General features: G+C 47.0%; 1 protein-coding gene across 3 annotated transcripts in view; it reads left to right on the top strand.

The window, feature by feature from the left end:
• The first annotated feature begins 6991 nt into the window (after positions 1–6991).
• Positions 6992–20645, top strand: part of SRPX (sushi repeat containing protein X-linked) — a 93533-nt gene continuing 79879 nt past the window's right edge. The window contains exons 1-2 of one of the 3 annotated variants that reach the window (XM_070604711.1): positions 6992–7277; positions 7771–7928. In XM_070604711.1, coding sequence (XP_070460812.1) covers positions 7838–7928 — 91 coding nt within the window. In that variant the 5' untranslated portion in view covers positions 6992–7277; positions 7771–7837. Of the gene's footprint in view, positions 7278–7350; positions 7929–20645 lie in introns of those variants that run through there. The other 2 variants (XM_070604709.1, XM_070604710.1) reach the window with 2 other exon arrangements.

Below are 20645 nucleotides of genomic sequence, written 5' to 3'. Positions count from 1 at the left end.
GAATTGCTCTTATGCAATTGTGGGAGCTTGCTAAGCAGTCTGTGTATGGCTGTTGTCTCTAAGTCTAACGCTGGAGCTCAAAGTTCACAGGGCAGACAGTAGGAAAGGAAAAATGTAAAGTGAAGGGCCAGGTCAAGAGCAGGTTGGAACCAACAAGCACGAGCTGGAGCCTCTTGAGGAAGAACTGGAACTCATAGTTCTCGTTGCCTCTGACCTTGGTGATGAGGGTCTCCAGCAGAAGTGGGGCTCTTTATCACAGAGCTAAACACACACACCTGGCCTTGGGGCTGAAGAAGCTGAAGGAGGGTTAGGTGAAAGTAGAGCGCTCGCAGGCCCAGCTGCTGCTCCACACCAATGAGGGAAGTCAGCAAATCAACAACATGTGTGAGCTACAAAATGGCCACTGCTTCCCTTCCAGCCTCCAAGTCTCCCAAGAATCTCTCCCTGTGGCCGACCCTAACTGGAAACAAACAAGAGAATGAATTCTGGGAAATGTAGCTCAGCCTAGCCAAGTTGACAAAGCCATTAATATCCACCCCTAGTCAACTTGGCATCCATACACATCTCCTTAAAGTATACTTAATCTCTGAATAAAGACAATACCAAAGTCCTACTTTTGCCTAGCATGATAAAACTATCCCACATACAACCCCCAAAATGCTAACCTTTTCCCCAGAAGAGAATACAAAGTTCCTTTTTTTGTCCTTGGGTGATATTCATTCTTTTCCAAGCTGATTCACACACTTCCTTTGCTATAACTTAAATACTGAAGATGTAAAGTTAAGTATTTACTAATATATTTTGTGCTAGATGATAAAGAGATGAGAAAGGGAAGAAGATAAAAATATCTGGTGCAGATATAGCTACACAAACATGTTTGTATTAAAATAAGGAAGAAATATTCATAACTATTACAGTCTTTGTCTCTGCAATGGTCACATGGTCATAGCTGATACCTATAACTACCTTCTTCCTATATTCTACCATTATAGATTCTTTTTACCGTCAGCAAGCACCTCAGCTGCTTGCTGATCTTGGTTCTTTGCTTGGTGGGATAACACAAACTTTCACTCTCGAAGGCTCTGGGATATTAGCAGCCCTGCCTGAATTGGGTGGTTGTAGTTTGCTGTTGACTTTAATCATAGGACATGGGAGTATTGAGAGGCACCTTTGAGGATTTCCTGCTTTTCAGATATTCTCCTTCTTACCCCCATTGTGTAATAGTAGCAACATAATTTCTCTCTGATAGTCAGGATTAATCACCCTAGTCAGACAGTAACTGTCTGCCTATTCATTCCCTTCTCTGCCTGTTCATTCAGTGGCATGAAGCACCCAAGTGTGCAGGCAGCAGTCTCAACCTCTGTTTCAGTGGAATCATTGTAGGGTCCTCTGGTGGAACCTTTCCTCCCTTTGGAATTAAGACCTCTAGACCAGCAGAGCCTATGCATCATAGGGATTGGAAATAATATTTGGTTAATGGATCACTAGAGGTAATAGTGAATAGTGCCACTCCCATTTTCACTGCTGTACTCATGGATCTATGACTATTGGCTACGCAGACACAGCACCACATATTGGATGCTGACTCAGAGCATACACAACATCCAGGAAAACCTTGCCCGACTGTGCAAGGTGTTGCCACTTAGCTGGCGCCATAACTATCTCTTCATAAGGATGACAGAGAACATGGTAAGACCAGTGAATTCACGAGCATGGGCCCATTGCCTCACTTCATTTGCTGTGAAGTGAGTTCCTTGATTGGAAGCAAAGTGTGTGGAACACCATGATGGTGGATCAGGTCTTCTGTAAGACCCTGAATGGTAATTTTGGCAGAAGCATGTGGACAGAGAAGGAAAATCCACATCCAGTGTAAGTGTCTATTCATGTAACCAGGTAGACTGCTTGAAGTCGTGCCTTCTGGGACACTTTGCCCTCACCGCTGACCTTCAGGGCTGTCATAGTGTAGGGCTATAGTGCTGCCACTCTCCACTTTCAGTGGTGCCTGCATGCCACGCAGAACTATCTGTAAACTAGGCCTGAGGTTTTTCCTCCTCAGTCAACTGATTACAGGGAACATTCCATCAGGCCAGAGATTTGGGCTGGAAGAGAGAAGGTAACTTAGCAGAAGTAGGGGCCATGGGCATTTGGACTATTTCATAATGCAACTTACTTGTGTCTTCAGGGCCTGCTCAAGGCTGATTACACATCCATCACTTCCATTTGATGATGGAGTGCTGCTATGCACACCCAACTTTATGCCTTGGCCAGTTGGACAACACTCAGTTCATGATGGGCTTACACACCCAACTTTATGCCTTGGCCAGTTGGACAACACTCAGTTCATGAAGGGCTTACACAGTATCTTGGTGGCCCATGGTTAAGAATTCAGTCTCTACCAAGGCCCAGTGTTAAGCTAAAAGTTGTTTCTTAAAAGGAGAGTCGTTGTCCACAAAGGATGGCAGGGATTTGCTACAAAATTCTAAGGGTCAGATTTTGCTTCACCTATAGGAGCTTGCCACAGCCTTCAAAATGCTTCTCTGTCTGCCACTGACACTCTGAGCACTACTATATCTCCTGGGTCACATGGCCCCAGTGTCAGAGTAGCTTGGACAGAAGCCTAGACATATTGCAGAGTTTTCTCTTGTTCTGAGCCCCACTCAAAACTGCCATTTCTTAAGTCACATTCATATAATGCCTAACCAAGGAGGAAAATAAGAGGGATTCTTTCACCCAGCCTCTGTTTTAAAAATCTCTGAGCAATCTGATTGGCCTGCTGGCACCTGTGCCCACTCCTCTAGTTACAATGGCTACAGTTCTCCTACTGACCCAGTATGGCTCATGTCACCACACCTATTACCAAGATTTGGAGTGTCTGTGGTTGGCAGGCCCCCTGCAAAACCACACGAGCAGTTCCCTAAGTGACATTTTTCTGGGAATTCATCATCAGGTCTAGTAAGGGAAATGGCCTTTCCCAAAGGGACATAACGCTCTGGTAAAGTCTTTCCCCCTGTAGAGTAGTTCTTTGTAAGGGGAAGTCTCTGAGCATATTTCAGAACGATTACCCTTCCTCTCTCCCTGCCAGAGCAGGAAGGAGCTTTCTTGGATCCTCATCATGAAACCCTGCTGGGGTTCTTGGAGGTAAAGCCCACAGCAGTGTGGGGGGCCCTGCTATGACTTCAGCCCCCAGGAGTTTCTCACTCTCATATTAGTCTACACTCAGCTTCCAGCAATTTTTCTAAATTGCCATTTAAGTGTTCCTACCAATTTATGGCTCCCGCATGTCTTCTGCTGCAGGTAAGCAGATCTTGGCTGTGACTGTCTGCATATGCTTGTCTTTCCACAGAGTGACTAGTGGCGATTTGCCCTGAAAACTCACTTCTCTATTTGGTCCAAGAAAAGTCATTGATTTTTCTGTTTGCCCAGCTTTTTGTTGTCAGGACAGGAATGATGACTTCCCAGCATGCAGCAGTTGAACCCCAAAGTCATTAATTTCAGTTTTTTAAATCTCTGCCTTCTTACATTTCACAATTCTCCTTTTGACCTCCTATTCCTAGTTTATAAAAGCATTTTTTTCTTGAATCTTTTACTGAATACAACAAATAGATATTTTCTAAAATAGACTTTCCTTGTTTTTGTAGCTTATTATTTTCATAAAAGAGATGTTTTCCTTTGAAAAATGAAATATTCTCTTTCCCTTACGCTGCAGATTTTTTTTATCCTCTAGAGCTTGTGTTATTTCATCCTGAATATTTATCCTAAAAAGAGAAGAAATCTCTTTAAGCCAGTGGATTTTAAACAGATACTATTCTTGGACTGGCCTCAGCTTTTTTCATCTTGACCTTGAGCATTCTTACCTTAACCCTCCCAGATCTAGATTTTTAATAGACCCCAATGAGCAAAAAAGTACCAGCCCAACTCACCCTACCCTTTTGGCATTCGTTGAGCATGATTCCAGTAGACTGAGGTCAAATCTGCTTGTCCTTCTAGTCTCGATTTCTCAGAAACCTGGAGAGGCCGGCCTGGTGGTGCAGCGGTTAAGTTTGCATGTTCCGCTTCGATGGCCTGGGGTTCGCCGGTTCGGATCCAGGGCATGGACATGGCACTGCTTATCAAGCCATGCTGTGGTAGGCGTCCCACATATAAAGTAGAGGAAGATGGGCACAGATGTTAGCTCAGGGCCAGTCTTCCTCAGCAAAAAGAGGAGGATTGGTGGCAGATGTTAGCTCAGAGCTAATCTTCCTCAAAAAAAGAAAAAAGAAGAAACCTGGAGAGTCTAGTAGAGTCTGTAGTTTGTACAGATGCAGTCTGTAAAAGACTAAATCCACTATAACTGTGCTACTCAAAGGGTGGTCTCTGGACCAGTGCTGCTCTCTGTCTTTTTTCCATTTTATTTTTCTAGTGAGTCATGTTGATTAATTTTACAAAAGCATTGATCAATGATGCATTGGAAATTTTTTAAAAATCCTTCTTTACCACAGAGAGTTTGAATAGCACTGCCCTGGGATGCATCACTCCTGAGTGTCTCCTCGACTTTTACTCCTCTGCCAACCCATTTCCCAAGGTAGGGTGAGCCAGCAACGTTCCTCTTAAACTTCAGACCCTTTGCTCTGAAAGAATGTGGAAAAAGAAGAACTGGTTTGAGAGGGTAAGAGAATGACGGGGTGTGGGAAGATGGTAGGGGCATAGGGAGGGAAGGGCCCTGAGTGATGTTCTCAGAAAATCTCTCTCCTGCAGTAGGTACGTGGCTGCCAGTTTCTTATTCAGCGCTGTCTCTCAGTTGACAAGCTCAAGGAAGAAAGCATGGGTGAATCCTGGGAAACCTTTTCCTTCCTTCTCCACTGTGGGTCACTCTGCTCTGCCTCAGGGGACAACAAGACTGTGTTGTTCACTCCAACCTCCTCCACACTGCACACGGTAGAAAGACGCCCCCCCTCCTCCTGCCAGACTTTGATGTCTGTGTTCCCTTCTCCTCACCTCTGGTGCTTTGCCCAGCACTCAGGAATGCTTCAGAGGACAGAACAGGCATTGGCAGCGTGGCCCTGAGGTGCCTGGCAAGTCTTTCGTAGCCTGTAGGCAACTAGGATGCACTCTCACAGGTACTACTGTGAAGCCCTGTTTACTGTACCTGTGTGGTTGGTTTTGAGATCTAACGTACGGCATCATATTGATCCTTATTATCTTTCAACGTTCAGAGTCAATACAGCATTCCTGCCTATAGAGAAATTTGGGACCTATTTCTTAACTGCCTATCTTTGTGTCTTGTGCTAACAGTGTCTTTTTCTTATTTATCTTTGTGAGGAAGATTGTCCCTGAGCTAACATCTGTGCCCATCTTCCTCTATTTTGTGTGTGGGACGCCATGACAGCATGGCTTGATGAGCAGTGTGTAGGTCTGTGCCTGGGATCCAAACCCGTGAAGTCTGGGCCATCCAACCCAAGTGCAGTGTGTGAACTTAACCTCTACACCACTGGGCTGGCCACAAAAGTGTTTTTTTCCAGTTCATTAACAGTTATGTCAAGCAGGACAGGAATGAAATCATAGCTCTGTGGCACTCCCTGAGGTACTTCTCTTCCAGTTTCATCAACTCGTTAACCCATCTGAATCTACTTAAACACCCTATTGTCTACCAAGAGATTGTGGGATGAATTGGTAACCTGTTTCCCCTACCTTCTCTCTGCCCTCATCCTTTCTATCAGAGAGGGGCCTGAAATGATTATCATAATAATCATCATCATAATAAATCAGATTGGAGTTTGCTCTATGGTAGCAAAGAGAGCAACTCTTAACACAGAGTGTGGTGTTTCTTGAGCTTACTCCAGAAGTGACACAGGACAGGAAGGCCACTGGGCAGACTAGCCTGGACCTGGAATTTGGAGAATGGTCTCTGCATGTTAACCCTTGCTCATGGGTTTAGAACAGTGGTTCTCAACTGGTGGCTACTTTTCCCATAGAGGAGAATTGACAACATCTAGAGACAATTTTTGGTTGTCACAACTTGGAAAATGAGGGGGTGCTACTGACATCTGGCACGTAGAGGTCAGGGATGCTGCTCAACGTCCTTCAGTGCACAGGGCAGCCCCGCTCCCCAACAAAGAATGGCAATAGTGCCTAGGCTGAGAAACTCTGGCTTAGAATTTATCCCATTCTAAAACCAGCACCACTGAGCATAGGAGAACAAAAATATGCATCTGGTCAAACTCTAGGCCACATCCCTAAAGATTCTAGTGTCACTGGTCTGGGGTGAAGACTGGATATGGTATTTTCATGAAGCTCCCCAAGGGTGACTCTTGGGTGTGGACAGGATTGAGAAGCACTCCCTGGAGAGTCTGGTCTGATGGAGGCCACAGAAGAGCCTGACCTCCCTCATTCTCTTGTGACGGGAGGGTTATTGAAGGGTTGCTGGCTGCTTGAGGAGGTAGCAGCAGTGGAGAAATTCACAGGAGGTGGAGAGAGGCCCCAGAGCACTGCAGAGGATAAGACAGAAGTTCAAGGCAGGGGCTGTTGTGAGATCTGGGAAACAGGGCAGGCCCTCAAGATAAAACAATTCAAAAACCTTCTGGATGGATGTTCCCAGGGCCCTTAGTCTAGCTAACAGACCAGACTGCTGTGGCAAGGAGAAATGTGCCCTTTCACAATGGATGTGGACCCTGCCAAGGCACAGGGCTCCTTGAACCCAGAGGTGGCCGGATTTCAGCTCCCACTTGCCCCTTCTTCCAGGCGCTTTCGTGCAGTGCCCAAACTGCACAACGTAACGCAGCAGCCCTGTTTGGGATTTGCCTCAGCTAAGATCACCGGGCAGGAAAGCCCACAGGCAGGAAAGGGACGAGGTCTTGCCTTATGGGTTTATAAAAAAAAAACAAAACACATTTGAGAAAGCCTCGAAGAAGAAACCAGATCCGTCCTGCAGGCAGCCTAGAAACCCTATCCTGATGCCAGGCCACAGGGTGGAGGCTCCAGGCTGGTCGTGGTGTCCTTGGGGTGGCCCAGAACAACCCAGGAAATGGGGAAATCTGGTTGCAGGAAACTACAACAGCTGGATTCCCGGGGCTGTGGGTGAGACAGGGAACTTTCTGTGCCTTGCGCTCGCCTATCAGCCGATCCTGGAAAGAGAACCTCAAGCCCCATCCCAAACCGCAGTGCGGCAGACACGCGCCGGTCCAGCCGTCGATTCATTCCTTTACAAAAGAGAAACAAAAAAGCTGTTGTTTGGACGTTGGCGCCGGCAGAACCACACACCTAAGTTCAAATTCCCGCTCTGCTTGTAACCGTGAACCTGGGCAAGTTTCTAAGCGTCGGTTTCTTCTTAGATAAAATGGGTAACACCAAACTTGGGGCGTGGTCGTGAGGGTCAAACCAGCGAACGCGGCCATAATAACCAGCCGCGATGGGCCGCTCCGGACCCCGTCGGTTGTCTGTTTCTGTGCGATTCTCGCAGCTTTCTGCACAGACGACATTGTGCGAGGGATCAGGGAGGTGGTTGGGCCCCCACAGTGTGTGTATTTGGGGTGAAAGGGAGTGCAAGTGGAGAACAGAGAGATACTTTAGGATAATCTGCTTTGCTAGGGCACGCTTCTGGCGCTCTCTGGCCCTGGGGTGGTCAGCCTCGCTTCCAGAAGAAGCGCTGGCACAAAAGGAGGGGGGTGGGTTGGAGCCCCGAACCGCGCCAGCGTTCCGGGGAGGCGGAGGAAAGAGGGCAGGCCCCAGGCGGGAGGAGGGAGAGAGGCGAGAGGAGGAGTTTTCCAGCTCGGCCTTCGCTCGCTCGCAGCGCAGCCCCTTGGTCTCGTCCGTCTCCTCCCGCCCCCTGGAAGCGCGGAGCCGAGCGGAGCGCCCGCGCGCCATGGGGAGCCCCGCACTCCGGCCCGCGCTGCTGCTGCCGCCGCTGCTGCTGCTGCTTCTGCTGCGAGTCCCGCCGAGCCGCGGCTTCCCAGGTAGGGCCGGAGGCGGGGCAGCTTCGCCAGCTGGCCACCGGGGACCCTTCCCTCGGGACGAAGGGAGGTGCAGGGGGCGCCTTTGTTTGCGCCGAACTCGTCTTTCGCCGCCCCAGGGAGGAGGTGACGCGGAGCAGGGCTCGTATCTGGGCACTGGGAGGGGAGAGCCGACCGGCAGCCCACCGCCGGGCGCCTTCGCGGCGCCGCGAGCCCGTGTACCCTCTGCGTCTGAGGTTCCAGGGGACCAATGAAACCCACGTTGGCGTTGGAGGCTATGGAGAGAAGTTTGGCCGCGGGCTAGTTTCTCACCACCCAGAGTTTTGCCTCTCATACGGTTGCTCACGGCCAAGGCCCAGGGGGCTGGCAGCTTTTCCTGGAAGGAACCCCTACCCCCTCCCACTCGAGGTCCCAGGCCACCCCGTGGGGCTGCAGGGCACAAGCCACGGTAGGGCGACTCTTGTGAACAGCACAGGGGGGCCTCTCCCGCATCCCCCAACCCCCCTTGCTGGGGATTCCGAGAAAGTCTGCGCCGCTCGGTGAGAGGTGCCAGCTGAGAGTGGTGACATGTGGCATGCGCTTGGTTAGCCCCAGGGAAAGAGGACTACACACGCGCGGCTCCGCTAGGCAGGAGGTGTGGCTTCTTGTTGCCGGAGGGCTTGGTCTCTAGCATTTGAGGGGCCCCTGGTGTTTATTAGAGCTCTCATGGTGGTGACAAAACTTTCTTTGGAGATGCCCTTTAAAATGCTCCAGCTAATGCCCTCATCTGGAAGTCTGAGGTTAGCAAAGAGCTTCAGAGGGGCAAGACAACCTGGATGTACCCCTGTCGCCCAGGAATGGAGAAGAAAGCCTTGGGCGCATTTTAATTTAGTGTTAGTGGGAACGTGGGTGACGTGGACTGTAGGGCGTGCAGATATTTGGCTTTGCGTTCAACCCTGTGGGCAGTTTAAATCTGAGGTCTGAGAAATGAACCTACGGAGTTCTGGGAGAAGGATGGAGGGGTGGGGAGGGTTCCCAGATAGTGTGCTTGGGAGATGTAGGGATGGCTGCTGGCAATCCTCTGCACATCCCCAAATGAATGAATGAATCAAACAACTCTGTAAAGTGATAGACAGGAACATTTGTGTTTTGCGCTGACTCTTGTAAGTTTTAAGCTGTTTGGTAGGAACAGATTTAGGGCAAAGCGGAAAGGAGACTATCTCCAGTGCCAGGCAGTGCGTTTCCCATGGCTGGTGTGTTAATGCCCCCAGCCCCTTTAGCAGGAGTCACGGTAAAATGAACCTAGAGCCAAAGGGGAAGTCAATACTGGACAGGAAGCAGGAGGAGAAGTTGAGAAGCTAGAGGCAGCCTATCACGCTGAATTGGGAGGCTGCTCTGAGCTGCCTGTGCATCTGGTGGAGCCTGTCTCCGCCAAGGGGCCTCTTCTCTTTTTCCATCTGACCTCCCCCCTACCCTACCTTACCCTGCCCTCTGCTCTCCTTTCTCTCAGCTTCTACCCTTATACAGTGTAGCTTGCTGCCAGGGCCCAGACACCCACAGAATCATGGAACCTGTGAAAGAGGGAGAAGTGGATCTAGGGCCCCATCAGCCCCCTGATTATGTAAGCTTCTGAGATTTAATAGCAAGTCTGTCAGAGTGAGAGTAAATCATTCCCATTTCCACTCCTAAAAGGTCTCTGGAGTTCCTCCATCTTTAAATTTGATGCAGCTTTTCTGGCCCTCTGGTTTATTCTTTGCAGCCTAACAAGGATGCAGTGTCTCTAAAAACCCCCACGAAATGTATGGAAAGTTTCTAGCAAACTTGTCTGTGTTTGGTTGTGTTTGTATGCCTATAAGAGATAGGAGTTTTTACTCCTGGCTTTGTTTGAAATTGAAGTGTCATTGACATATAACATTTTATTAGCTTCAGGTGTACAACATAGTGATTCAATATTTGTGTATATTGCAAAGTGATCCCCACAATAAGTCTATTACCATTCATCACCATACATAATTACATAATTTTTTTTTTCTTGTGATGTGGACCTTTAAGATTTATTCTCTTTGCAACTTTAAAATATGTAATACAGTTTTATTAACTATAGTCACTATGCTGTACATTAAGTACATTACATCCCCAGGACTTATTTATTCTATAACTGGAAGTTTGTACCTTTTGACCACCTTCGCTCATTTCACCCACCCCTCTGGCCACCACCAATCTGTCCTCTATCTATGAGCTCAAATTTTGTGGTTTGGTTTGGTTTTTTTTAGATTCCACATATAAGTGAAATCATATGGTATTTATCTTTCTCTGCCTGACTTATTTCACTTAGCATAATGCCCTCAAGGTCAATCCATGTTGTTAGAAATGGCAGGATTCTATTCTTGTTTATAGCTGAATAGTATTCCATCGTAGATATATACCACATCTTCTTTATCCATTCATCCATCAGTGGACACTTGGATTGCTTTCATATCTTTTTTTTTTTTTTTTTTTGGTGAGGAAGATTGGCCCTGAGCTAACATCTGTTGCCAATCTTCCTTTTTTTTCCTCCCCAAAGCCCCAGTACCTAGTTGTATGTCCTTGTTGTAGGTTGTTTTAGTTCTTCTATGTGGGATGCCCCCACAGCATGGCCTGATGAGTGGTTTGTAGGTCCACAGCCAGGATCCGAACCAGTGAACCCTGGCCTGCCGAAGTGGAGTGTGTGAACTTAACCACTTGGCCACGGGGCCAGCCACTGCTTTCATATCTTGGCTATTGTAAATAATGCTGCAGTGAACATGGGGATGCATACATCTTTTCAAATTAGTTTTTTCATGTTCTTTGCATGAATACCCAGAAGTGGAATAGCTGGATCATATGGTAATTCATTTATAATTTTTTGAGGAACCTCCATACTGTTTTCCATAGTGGCTGCAGCAGTATCTGTTCCCATCAACAGTGCACAAGGGTTCCCTTTGCTCCACGTCCTCGCCAACACTTATTTCTTGTCTTTTTGATAATAACCATTCTAACAGGTGTGAGGTGCTATCTCTTGTGGTTTTGATTTGTATTTCCATTTTTATTCTGTTCTTAAGTGAACTCTTGAAACCTCATTTATATCTGAGATTTTGGGGGTTCACTCCCCCTGCTTTTGCAAGCAAGGCTAAAGATGGACACTGAGCACCATAGCCACTAAAAAGCCTCCGTGAATCTTACGCCTGGAGAAAACTAGTAAAGTAGTGTGGTTTCGCCTGTTAGGGAAGCCGAGTGAGGTTTTGCTAAAAAGCCAAACCAGACCACATCAGCCAAAGCAGTCTTCTGAAAGGCCACATTTGGAGATAAGTATTAGGAACTGAACACCTGGCTCAGGATATACAATTAAAGCCTCACCAGGAGCAGGCTAGGCTAGAAATTTCTATCTGGACTTAAAACATGTAATCAGCTAACAAAATTACTCTGCATTAAAAAGGAGAATGCTGGGGAGAGCAGGACACTTCCATCTGGCATTTTCTTCCTAAAATCTGGACAAAATAGACTGCCTGGGTTATTTTTGCTTTTTTTTTTGGTGAGGAAGATTGTTGCTGAGCTAACACCTGTTGCCAGTCTTCCTCTATTTTATGTGGGATGCCTCCACAGCATGGCTTGATGAGCGGTGCTAGGTCCACACCCAGGATCGGGGCCGCAAACCCAGGGCCACCAAAGCAGAGCAAGTGAACCAGCCCCTAGACTACCTGTTTTTATAGAACTTGAGTCACATTTTCTTTCTTCTTGGTGATTACTGCTTCCTACACCTGGAATGCTTCCCCCGAGCCACCTGTCTGTCCAAATTCTGCCCATCGTCTACTGACACCCCGTCTTGGATGAAACTTATCCTTGATCCCGTGAGCAGGAAGCTTCTGCCTTCCTTTAAACACCCACAGCACTTCGTGTCTCTCCTGTACTATTTGTCATACATGCCATACATTATGATAATTTATGCACTTCTCTATACTTCTAGATTCTGAGCTCTTGAAGGTAGAGCACCGCTACGCCTTGCCTTTCTTTGTATTTCCCACGGCGCCTAGCCGAGCACCTTGAGCCAAGTAGATATTTGTGGTTATCGAGTTAATGGTTCCTTGTGACTCAGGTGATGGACCATCGGACAGAAAAGGAGCTGAGAGAAACATGTGTGCGGGTAAACAGGGCTTTGTGCCACCACGAATCTACACACCTGGGGACTATGGCTTGCTGGCTATAGAGGTTGCTTTTAAATCCATGAACACCCTCTGTTTAAGCAATAACCTTCTCTGTTGGGGGCTGTAAGACGAGAGACTGACTACAGCCACAAGCTGGAGTTTGCATTTATTATTTTTGTTGGCCACTTTGCCACAGCCCCTTCCAAAGTGGTTGAATGGTTTCCTTAGTAAACGCAAATATGTGTGCTACATCAATTCTCCTTTCAGAGAACACGACTAAAATGGGTAATTGAAAGTGAAGATTGTGTTTAGACAGAAGAAGGTTTACCTTTACCGGGCTATAGCATAGTATGAAATTGTAGCAGCCAAGTTATGATTAAAGAGTTCAAGTTAAAGATTCATTTCCAAAATAGCGATGTGAATAATCACCTCTCCTGAGTTCCAGTTCGTAGAGAGTTTCTCAAGTCAGCCCCTCAGTTCTCAGCTGTGTGATTTCTTGACCATCAGCTTTTATGGGCCATTGTTTTATGGACCATTGTTTATGGTGGTCTTTGAGGCCTGAGTCTTTCTCTTGGATATTTGAATCTAGTTCTGAAATAGAACCCATTTCTGCCTTCTCTAATGAAACCTGAGCTCTACCCAGAGACTTGCTTTTTAAAATGGACACTGAATGCTGGAGTGCTTGGGATACCAGTATAAAGAAGGTAGGGAATTCCTTCTGTCAGTAGCTTTCTATCTTACGGGGAAATAGATACCAAGTTATCTATGGTGGTAAATGTTATAACCCACATGGGTTGACAGGCCCTGGAAATACAGAGAGGAGCCATGCAGGAACACTGGGCCTGGATGTTGAAGAATGATGTTGATAGAGGCTGATGCCAATGATAGCATCACTACAGGCCCAAGGAAGGTTAAATTACCAGGTCTGTGGGCTTCTTGAAGAACATTTTGAAATTGGAAACAAAAATCTGTGAGGGTGTTCTTTTTCTGGGGAGAAGGCCTATCCCAATTCAAAACCATGACTCACTCATTCCATGAGAGAATGTACACTTAATGGGCATAGAAATCAACATCCAGAGTAGGATGAAATTGCCAGAGTAGGGAAACTTTGATTGAACCAATGAGCAGGTGGCCTCTTGAGTTATAACCAGCAGTACAATTTCCTGTTCTCCTCATTTAAAAAGCAACACCAAATAAAGCAGACATAATCATAGATTATAATCGCCTTTAGGCCCAGGCTGGCAATTTGTTGTACCCTTCGCTTAGCACAGTGTCTGGGACCTGGGCGCAGAGCTTTAGTCAATATTTGTGGATTAATTGATCGATTGAAGTAATTGTGACGGGGAAGAAACACGTTTTATTTCAAATATCCCTGCAGGATTTAACCGGGATCTCCAAGATGATAATTCCCAAAGAAAAAGTAATGCGAACTAGCAAAATGTCAGAGGAAATTTGCACTACCCTGAACAAAAGACCCATGTGGACAGGCAACAGGTCAGAGCAAATCACCCTAGGACACTATCCTAGGAGACTTAGAAACTCCAGGGAGTGCTGGGGGCAGGATTCTCAGATAAAGATTTAAGGATAAAGCTTGTGCAAAAGAAGAGTCATTGGTAGCATTGCTAAGCTCCCAAGTTGTCCAAATGATAATTGGTTGCACCTGGATCTTACGGTTGCATGGCACACTCTGGCCTCAGAAACCTCTGGAGCACTCATTCCCGAGCTGAATGATTCACTCACCCGTAATCCTTAGCTCATACTGGATGTCTTTTTATGCATTGTTCTCCAGGGAAAAGATAAATGGGTTTGGACATAATGGCTTGGATTATCCCAGAGGTTTGGGGTTGTAAATTGAGTATATTGGCTTTAAAACTTTTTTTTATGAGTAATAGACAGATCCAAACATAGAATGTGGGGGCAGACTTTCTGCCTTGGCTTTGAAATATTGTTGCACTCTTTCTTCTGCCCTGCTCTCACAGTGACCTTTAGTGTGATGGGTCACATGTACCAGCGACTTGTTTTCCCTGCTGTCACAGGCTGTTTGCGGTGTCTGTCCAGTTGTGCCTAATGAACATCTATCTCTTCGATGCTGATTGCACCCCAGGACCTTTGGACAAATGACTCTGGCTTGCCACTTACTGTGTGGGTGGCTGAGCTGAATGACCCTGCCAGTTTGAGGGATCCAAGAATGTTGAACACTGGTTAAATTAGGGCCACAGGGCGAGAATTGAGCCAGGGTTTGGCAGGCCCATTGTGGAGTGGTGAGGAAGTGGTGGCGTGGCCACCTTCTGAGACTCTGCCCCCAGAGTGGCCATTCCTTATAGGAACTCTGACAGACTTGTTGCCACTGACTCAGCATTTGTCAAAGGCTCCAATTCCTTTAAATATCCAGTGTTGAAATCCTGTTTCCGCTTAGATTCTAACTCAGCTTTCCAAGGGTTAGAATCATAGTGTTTTGCTATTAGCTACTCATGGATCTGATGCCCTCGGCCATATGAGCGGGTCCTGGGGTCTTGTTCATTTTGTGTCCTCATGGCCTAGCAGAGACCTGGCTCTCAGGAGGCTCTCAGTGGACCTGTGGAATGAAATCCACCAGGGAGCATGTCTCTGCCAGGCCTGACATGCTGGATGGGTGTCTCAGGCCCTATCTAGATTTCCGCAGGAGTTTCTCGTCCACATCCAGGCTCCCCTGCATGGGCCACCTAGTTCATGGAACTGTGGAACCTCAGACTGGGAGGGCGCCCGAGACATAATTCTCTGTGTTTTAGAGATGAGCCACTGAGACTCAGTGAGTTGAAGGAATTTGTCTGGGGTGACACAGGGAGTTAGAAGCAGAGCTGGATTTAGAGCTCAGTCTGATGACTCCAGAATTCCCTTCACTTTACCATAGGCATGTATTGAATTCAATTTTTGAGCAGCCACTATGTTTTAGGCACTGTCCTGGGCACCAGGGATAGGCAGGCAAGAATCCATGGCACTGTGTGCACCCGTGGGGCCCCTGTCTAGGGTGTATTTCAGCATGGTTGTTCATATCAACACTAGGCTGCAATCTCAGGGTCTCCTACCTGAGGCTGCTTGGATGTTCCTCAAGGGTTCTGAGAAGTTGCTGTCCCGGGGCCAGTCCTTGTACCCTTTTGTCAAGGTCCCAAATACTCCCTCTCTACACCTCTTGCTCTGAGCTCCCCAACTGATGTGTGATGACATTTTTAATAGCTTTATTCAGATATAATTCACATACCATGCAATTCACCCATTAAACCAATTCAGTGGTCTTCAGTGTATTCACAGTTGTGTGTCCATCACCGCAATTTTAGAACATTTTCATGACCTCAAAAAGAAACCCCACACCCTTAGCCATCACTCCCCAATGCCACCCCCCCACCAGCCCTAGGCAACCACTAATTAATTTTCTTTGTCTATACATTTGCCTGTTCTTAACATGCCATATAAATGGAATCATACAATATTTGTCCTTTTGTGACTGGCTTCTTTTATTTAGCATAATGTTTTCAAGATCCATCCATGTCATAGCAGGTCTCAGTACTTGATTTCCTTTTTATAGTTGAATCATGTCCATTGTGTGGATAGACCCCATTTTATCTATCGTTTCATTGGTTCATGGACATTTGAGTTGTTTCCAGTTTTTGGTTATTATGAGTAATGCTGCAGTGAACATTCATGTGCAAGTTTCTGTTTGGACATATGTTTTCACTTCTCGTGGGTATCTACCTAGGAGTGGAATGGCTGAGTCAGATGGTAACTCTCTGTTTAATCATGTGAGAAACTGCCAGGTTGTTTTCCAAAGGGGCTGCACCCTTTTACATTCCCACCAGTAGTGTATGATGGTTCCAATTTCTCTACATCCTCACCAACCCTTGATATTATCTCTTTTTGATTAAGTGATATCCTTTTATCTCAGCTTGTTAACAGCTTCTGTTCAAGGGTTGAGTGACAAAGCAGTGTCTGTTCTGCCAACTGTGGCAGGATACTGGCAAGAGTCACCTAAGGATGCCTGCCACCCTCTCACTGCTGGCTGCAGGGCCACTGCTAGCCCATAAGGCGCCTTCGGGCGAATTAGAAAAAGATGCCCTGTCTGGGCACATGTAATTCTGTGGGCACAGGGCTTGGTCAGGAGACAGACTTTGGGCTAATTAGGAAAAAGATAGAGGCAGGCCCAGGACTCAAGACTTGAAGAGTGGAGGGCAGGATAATTTGGAACCCGCCTGCTCTTTTGGTGGGTGTGACGGTGAGTGCAGTGGTGTAGGGAATGCCGCGAACAACCCTGTGGCAGTCCTGGATGTCAGTAGCTTAGCCCCAGGTGGGACAGAGCCATAGACCCCATGTTCTTTTACAGCTTCTGTCTATTTAAAAGAAGAACAAAACAGAAAGCTGCGCTGGCATGTCAGCAGCATCTTTGCATCCTTGAATTCTCGGATCACTGGGAGCGAGTCAGAAATGCAGAAGCTCAGGTCACGCCCAAGACCCACTGAATCAGCATGTACATTTTAACAAGATCCCTCCCAATGATTCTTACGCATAGTGGAATTGGAGAAGTGCTGATCTGATGAATGAGTTCAGCCCTTTGCCAAGACGGGGCAGTTTGCCTGTTTATAACTGCCACACAATAGCTCCCTTCCTCTCCTCTCCCTTTTCCTGTTGGCATTGCCTTCATCATTGCATCCTCTAGACTTCCTTTCCTAAGTCCCTGACATTCCTGAGATAAGCACGCACAGGCTTTAGGTTTCTACTCCCTTTTCTAACTCAAAAACAGACCCGAGCCCTAGGGCGCTGTTGACTTCATCTTCTTTGAAGTCCTCCTGCCTGGCCTAACCTTCTAGCAGCGGCAAAGTCTGTCTGCAGTGGTTGGTAACAGGTCCCTTGCAGGCTTTGCCCTGCAGCTAAGCTGTACTTTAGAACTAACTTCAGCTCGGTAAGAAAACCATACCAGTGTGATCTGGGTTACTCCTGTCTCTCTAGCAAGACCTTGTCCTGGGACTGAGGATTACTGAAACTGACCAACGCTTAAAGACACAGGGACTACACGTTTGTAGCAGAAACCAATGCCACTGGGGTTAGGGAGGAGGGAGCACCTTGGAAGATGAGTGATATTGACACCATTGGGAAAGTCAGGAGAGCACACCCAGCCCCTCACATTAAGCCTCCCAAGCCCGCCAAATTGGGCAAGTCAGGAAGACTGAGCTGTTGCAGCACTAAGAGGGGGCCTCCTACCTTTTCAGGAGATTGGGTGGGTAAGCGGTTCTCAGTCCAGCAATGGTATTTGGACAGGCTGAATTAGGATGACCTGGGGAGTCTGATGAAATAACGTTTGCCTGACCCTACCTCTGTGTACTCTGCTTTGGCAGATCTGGGGTGGGGACCAGTCATCTAGGGCAGGGGTCTGCAAACTAAATCCAGGCGGGCTGAATATGGCTCACCACTTGGTTTTCTATGACCAGTGAGCTAAGAATGGTTTTGAAAATTTTAAATGGTTGAAAAAATCAAAAGAAGAAGAATATTTTGTGATGTGAAAATTGTATGAAATTCTAATGTCAGTGTCATTGGAACAAAGCTGTGCTCGTTTGTTTGGGTTCTGGCTGTGGCTACTTGGTGATACAACAGCAGAGTTGAGTAGTTGTGACAGAGGCTACACGACCTACAAAGTTGAAAGTATTCACTGTCTGGCTCTTTACAGAAAAAGTTTGCCAACCCCTAAACTTGGGCCTTGCTGCTCAAAGTATGGACTGAGAACCAGCCTCACCTGGGAACTTTATAGAAATGTAGACTCTTGAACCCCACCTCAGACCGATGAAATCAGACTCTACCTTTGAACAAGATTCCCTAGGTGTTTGGGGCTGCTTCCTCTTCACCGTGAGGCTCAGCTTGGGACTCATCGTGGCCTTAGCCAAGGGGTCTTTTAAGAGGTCTAGGCCAGAATGCTGTGACTAGCATTGTACACTGTACTGCTAATTTATCTGACAGAAAAGTGGGTGTCTCATTCTTTGTGTTTGAGACTTGGTAATCTCCTCATACCTTAGACCCTCTAGAAACTAGAACCCTGTTTTATTCTCGCCAATTCTTGGTCAACGCCTGGTGTTCCAATGCAAGGCTGGAGGTGAGGACTGGCCTTTTCTACCTGCTGACGGACTTGCGTGCTGCCTGGATTTCTGGGCAGCAGACTCTGGTCTCTCCAGATCTGCTGCCCTGCCAGGATCCGGCTATGTGATGTGGCCCACAGCCCTCTGCTGCCCCTCACCCCAGGCCGCTGCTGAGGGCTTGGTTCGGACATCTGTCTGTTGTTGATTGCTCTTCCTTCAGGAGCCTGTAATCTTTCAGCGGGTCAGGACCAGCCCTGGGCTTTGCAGGTACCCATAGGAGAACATTCCCAAAAGCGACTTCCTTGAAGCATTGCTTCCAAGAGAGGTTCACAGATGTTCTATCACAGCAGAACGAATTGTAAATAAGTTGGGAAATGCTGGGTTAAGTAGATTTCTTTATTGCTGGACTGCTCAGGGTCATTGATATGCTAATGTACCTTGTTACCTTCTGGGAGAGGACCACAAAATCTCAAACTGTGCTCCCCAGACCAGCAGCCACAGCAGCACTTGGGAATTTACTAGATTTGTAAATTCTCAGGCTCCACCCCTGAGCTACTGAATCTGATTGTGAGGAAAGGCGGGCCCAACAATCTGTGTTTTTTTAAACTTTATTTTATTTATTTATTTTCTTAAAGATTTTATTATTTTTTTCCCCTTTTTCTCCCCAAAGCCCCCCAGTACATAGTTGTATATTCTTCGTTGTGGGTCCTTCTAGTTGTGGCATGTGGGACGCCGCCTCAGTGTGGTTTGATGAGCAGTGACACGTCCACCGTGCCCAGGATTCAAACCAACGAAGCACTGGGCCACCTGTAGTGGAGCGCGCGAGCTTAACCACTCGGCCACGGGGCCAGCCCCAGCAATCTGTGTTTTAACAAACCTTCCAGGTGATTCTGATGCACACTCAAGTGTGAGAACCACTGGTGTGGACATTTTCAAATTATTTTCTCAGAGCATCTCATTAGACTAGTGTTTCACATTTGTTGTTTTTAAAGGGGACAGTGTTTTTGGTTTCAGGACAGGACATTTGGGAAGATGACATTGAATTTCCTGAAGTATTTACTGGTGGCAGTGATCACTGCAGGCTCAAGGGGGCAAAAACTAAAAAAAAAAAACAAAAACCTTTGGGTAGCATCATCTGTCTCACATCTGTTCTGCTGAGCAATCATGTGCATACTTGGTTAAAGGATGTTTTCTGGGGCTGGTCTGGTGGTGCAGCGGTTAAGTGCACATGTTCCGCTTTGGCGGCCTGGGGTCCACCAGTTCGGATCCCAGGTGCGGACATGGCACCGCTCATCAAGCCATGCTGTGGCAGGCGTCCCACATATAAAAAAAGTAGAGGAAGATGGGCACGGATGTTAGCTCAGTCTTCCTCAGCAAAAAGAGGAAGATTGACAGCAGATGTTAGCTCAGGGCTGATCTTCCTCAAAAAAAAAAAAACAACATTTTCTCCATTAAAAGCCACCAACTTTTGGCTGTTGGAAATGTATTCTTTAAAATGTGTTTTTATGTATTAAAAATGTGAAGAAAGCTGGGAACAACCCTTGGGATGTAGATAATTTCTGTCCTCCTCTGCACACTGCCTCCCTTCAGAATATTCTTCTTTCCTCTACAAAATTTCCTCATGCAAATTCCAAACCCATCTTTCCAGGCCAGTCAAATCCAAATGGCTTTTGCTGGTGCCCTTGCCCACAGCGAGTAACCCTTCTTTCCATGGGAAAGCCTCTGAAAGCATTCAGATCTGAGGAAGTGGCCTTTCCCCAGGTAGTGCCTCTCAGCGCAGGGCCGCTGTGCATTCCTTCTCAGAGCTCAGCTCACTCCCTCTCATTCCAGAGCTTCCCCCTTTGCTGTTCGCCATCAGGGCCAGTGCTGTAATGGCCTTAGACTTGTGGGCGAACACTTTTCTGAATGCTTTTCATTTTTTGCTATCAGAGAGTTTGTAAATGCTGTGTTGTCACTTAGTTTGAAAATCCCAGTGACACTGAGGCTTGAGGGTAAGGTAAGAGGAACCACTAAGTTCTGTTGCCAGATCCTTGCTTTTTGTGTAAATGGAGGTGAGGCCTCCAGACCTTAAGAGCTGATGTGGATGGGTGGGCTCTTTTTTTTTTTTCTGAGGAAGATTAGTCCTGAGCTAACTGCTGCCAATCCTCCTTTTTTTTTGCTGAGGAAGACTGGCCCTGAGCTAACATCCATGCCCATCTTCCTCTACTTTATATGTGGGATGCCTACCACAGCATGGCTTTTGCCAAGTGGTGCCATGTCCGTACCCGGGATCCAAACCGGCGAACCCCGGTCTGCCGAGAAGCAGAACGTGTGCACTTAACCACTGTGCCACCGGGCCAGCCCAATGGGTGGGTTCCTGATTTGGTTTTGCCTTTTGAACAGAATTGTAAAGAAGCAGAATCACCTCATTTGCCAGGAAACAGAGGCAATTTGATGGCCCCCAAATGTGAACGTGGTGCAAGAGAGAGTTCTTCTCCAGCTCAACG

The sequence above is a fragment of the Equus przewalskii genome, chromosome X (genome assembly GCF_037783145.1).
Source record: "Equus przewalskii isolate Varuska chromosome X, EquPr2, whole genome shotgun sequence".
NCBI classification, from domain to species: domain Eukaryota; kingdom Metazoa; phylum Chordata; class Mammalia; order Perissodactyla; family Equidae; genus Equus; species Equus przewalskii.
This window is presented reverse-complemented; position numbering and strand designations above follow the sequence as displayed.